The 4246-nt window shown below is 38.2% G+C and overlaps 1 protein-coding gene across 1 annotated transcript; it reads left to right on the forward strand.

Annotated features, from left to right (window-relative positions):
• The first annotated feature begins 204 nt into the window (after positions 1–204).
• Positions 205–3869, forward strand: LOC124146856. The gene is made up of 6 exons (XM_046517343.2): positions 205–273; positions 631–730; positions 954–1057; positions 1622–1697; positions 1928–2049; positions 3427–3869. The coding sequence occupies exons 1-6, from the start codon at positions 240–242 to the stop codon at positions 3504–3506; spliced, it is 516 nt and encodes a 171-aa protein (XP_046373299.2). The 5' UTR covers positions 205–239; the 3' UTR covers positions 3507–3869.
• Positions 3870–4246: the final 377 nt, after the last annotated feature.

The raw sequence follows: 4246 nt of genomic DNA on the forward strand, positions 1-4246 counted from the left end.
TTTTTGTCTGAGCCTTTGTGATAAGTGGTAAGAACACGAAAACCCATTAAGATCTGAAATCACCGTGTGTGGTAAAGTTTAAAGTAGGAACAAGCCATAAGAGTATGGGAGTATGCTTCAAACATGTCCCCGGCAACAGACTACACCGTGGCAACACACGCTATAAAGGTCCACGTCCCCCATGTTGACAGCGTGTATCACGGCGGAGTCTGGCCAGGCAACAACCAGGTGCATACAGGATGTGGACGTTGGCGGTCTTTTCTCTGCTACTGTGTAAGTTGCATTTATCAGTCGTTGTTTTAATATACACGAATGCCAGTTAACTACCCAGGCACCAAAATAATACACAGTAGGAAAGTGAGACTCATATTATATTTATTCAATTCGCGAAGAGTTTTGTATGAAATTTCCATTTTGTATAATTTTCATTAATTTACATTTATGTGGTACTGTATATTTGTTAAAATTATCATCTACACCAGGCCTAACATGAAACCAGGTTAATATGGGACTTCCTCCTCGTATATTCATTATTTGAATGAATATCAAAACTAAATCATTTTAAGAAACCAACCACTACTAATATGGATGGACCCTAATGTTTCTAGACAGATTTGGTTTTTTTCTCAGGCGTCTTCACGGGAGGTCATGTAGCTGCTGAAGCTTGTGGTACATGTACCGAAACCTACAACTCTGCTACGTCATCCGCAGATTCAGATGAGAACTGTGCGTAAGTAGTATAATCAACTTTCGTATTGTCATTATTGGATACCATGAATACAATGAGTCATATATTATCACTTCTCTCTACTGCCAACATACATGTATGTTGTATCCATGGATGTTACAGGTTAAAGTAACGCTACATACAAATATGTGACAGCTTTAAAAATTCCAAACATTTTAAGGTTGTCGAAATAGGACAAATGTTTTATGAAAAGCGTATGTTTCAGACACCTGAAAGTGTACTTGGATTGTCTCGAGACTGCAGCAGGAACATCTGCTGGATGTGACTTGGCAACAACTCAAGCCACGAAAATCAGTGACGCTGTTTGTGGTAAGCACTTGTGTAGTAGCGTTCGTCGTAATTTGGTTTATAAACGTCTTGATTTGCTCAATATAATAATCAAAAATCGCGAATATGAAGCAGACATTATTACATTGGTTTTAAAGTATCTGTGGATATGCTCTCCTTCAAATGCGCATTCCCTATTTGAATATGACTACTTGTCTCGTCCATCTGTCAATAATATACGTTGTACAACATCCCTCTGTTTTGCTTTTGTTGTATGAATAGGAATCACTGTGATTAAATGCGAACGAGAAACTCGCTCTTGTTTTCTGGTTTAGTTTCAGTATCTAACAGAAATATCCGATACCTGTTTCCTTCAATGTTTTTCATCTCGCACAACTCGAAATTCAGTTTATATTCTGCACAGGAGAACGTCTGTGCCTTTTTAAGTTTAAATTACCTCCAGTATATCAGATCTGAATCATATCTGTATGAATGTACTCTAACTGTGTCGTGTTGTATCTTAATTTTATGACAAAAATTCAGTTCGGCCATTTTGGACATGAATGAAACAGAAGGATTCCGTAAATGTCCCTGTTCTGATTTTAGACCCAGCTTTGCAGTCGCCTTGTACATGCCAACAGACATTCTGGGCAAGCGATCTATCCGGGAACAACGCATGCGGGTAAATTTCAAAGTTTTCTTATACTCCTCAACAATGTAAGATTAACATAATACATGTAGTGACATATGTTTGCATATAGAAACATTATCGTCTCCATACATTCACACCTCATGTCAGCGGACCGCCTCCGTGGTCTAGTGGTAAAGCGTCTGCCCGGAGAGCGGAAGGTCCGGGATTCGATGCCCGGCCGCGTTATTAATAATAAAGCACGCTGACATTATGTGTTTTAGGCCGCTTGGGACCTACATCCAATGTCTCACTGACGCAGGAGAGAAAGAAACATGCAAGGCTGGAACCAAAGCCTCTGCTATCGTAGACAAGCCCAAGGGGAGACTTGCAGCTCTTACATGTAGTAAGTATCAGGCTGTTGGATAATGTCGAATGTCCATCTGGTACATTTAATTCAATTATATTCACACAATTATATTTGCAGTTAATAAAATGCTATACGACAAGCAGCAAAAATACTGACAATTATTTTCTTATTTAAATCAATATAACATTAGTATTGAAAGATACTTTGTTTCGGTTGAGCCTCTGTTCGCTTGATCTCTTCACCAACAAGACGAAACATTCATGTTGGCATTCTAAGAGAGATCACATTTTGATGTTTTTACAGTTTGATCAACACCGAAGTCAAATTTCCCTCTATACGTGTGTGCCAGTGGCATATAGACTTTTTTTGCTAAACGAATATTTTTTTCTTGATCATCGTATATATGAATAAAACCTACAATTCCTACTAAGAGTAGTGAATTATATATGTCAGCATTTATCATGAACATTCGAACATCTGTGTAATCTGATATGGTTTTGATATGTTCCTTCACGGAAGTCTTTAATTGACATTTACACCCTCTACTGACTTTATATGCCCGTACTTAGAGGCCTGTAGTCATTAAAAGCGAAGGAAAGATTGCGCGTTCTTTATAAGTCTTGAATAGACTTCACAAAGTGCAATTCCCATAAAACCCATAATGCAGTACTCGACACACTGCTAGGACACAAAACAAGTCTAATCAATGAATTAAACTCACAAGAAAATTTGAATACACTTATTATCAAGGTGCAGAGCAGTAGATGGACAATTAGAGATTAAGACGGAGTTAATGGTCTTGCTGTCACGATAGTCAGTTTAAGATTTGGGGAATGAAGGTTGTTCGTCCAAACAGGATACATGTATTCGATATTATACATGGCTTTGATTATTTTTTATATAAGAAATGTACTAATTAAGTTGTTACCTGTTCATATTCATGTATCAATGACAAAAGATATCCGTGAAGTAACATGCAAATATTGTCATATGATATGACGATTTATTTTCCTACCTTTGAAATCAAATAAATATCAGTAGATTTGTGATAGTGCATATACAATTCATATGCTTATTAGACTATCCATATGCATATGTTGGTGAATCACTGTCAAATTGTACTTAGCATGGCCTACCTCACCGGTGGTTCCTGTCACAAACACATGCAAAGGCAGGTAAATTGTTAACCGGAACAAACACGGGACACATGGTAAAAGTCAACTGGGGACATAAGTTTGAGTCGCTTTCACTAGTATCTATAGTTTCTAGTTCCAGTGGTTAAATCAATGGAAGGTAATGGGCTATTTGACCAATGTTGAACTGTATCAGATCATCGATATACCTAAAGCTTAAGTTAAACTTCTTGGCAACATACAAATGAGTGTAATATATTTAATATTCTCTGTTGTGCAGATGCTGCAGTTTCCACCCTGAGGATGTACACTGCGACCACTGTTGTTCTCCCCTTCGTCCTGATGGTGTTTCTTCCTTAACTCACAACGAATCACAATATATACTTTTAAAATGTAGTTGTATTTGAGTTTTTGTATCTGGTCTGCATTAAAACGTCACAGTAAAGGACATTCTGAATGAATATTAATCTTAACATTGATAAGTTCGGTGTTATACGATGTGTAGATTTTCATTTTCATTTGAATGAACTAAAGATGCTACAAACTGACTAAGGGGGCAAAACGACTCGTATTCAACTTAATTAGGCCCACCTGATGACGTTTTCTGATGACGTGGTTCTCCCCAAAAAGGCCACCGACACATAGAAAATGCCATCAACCCCTTAGACACTTTGATAGCAGAATAAAGGCTTAGTGTAGTGATGATTTCCTTGAAATATGAAATAAGCGTCTTACACGAATGTACTAATTCACCAGAAAATATTTTGGAATAAATTGCTCTACTGGCTTAGATTGCTTTATGTTATCAGCACTGCATCTATGAGGAAGAGTGAGTGAGTATGGTTTTACGCTGCTCCAGCAATATTACGGCGGGGGACACCAGCAATGGTCTCCACACATTGTACCCATATCGGGAATCGAACCTGGGTCTTCGGTGTGACGAGCGAACGCTTTAACCACTAGGCTACCCGACCGCCCCCTATGAAAAAGATCACATACGTCATCAAATGCACTACAACGCACGAATATGACTGAAAGAGCCTTTATCGCTTCGTTGAAAATACCCAAGCATGCACTCAGGCAAATTCACGCACACACGA

The sequence above is a fragment of the Haliotis rufescens genome, unplaced genomic scaffold (genome assembly GCF_023055435.1).
Source record: "Haliotis rufescens isolate VD_foot unplaced genomic scaffold, xgHalRufe1.0.p SCAF_6, whole genome shotgun sequence".
Lineage (NCBI taxonomy): Eukaryota > Metazoa > Mollusca > Gastropoda > Lepetellida > Haliotidae > Haliotis > Haliotis rufescens.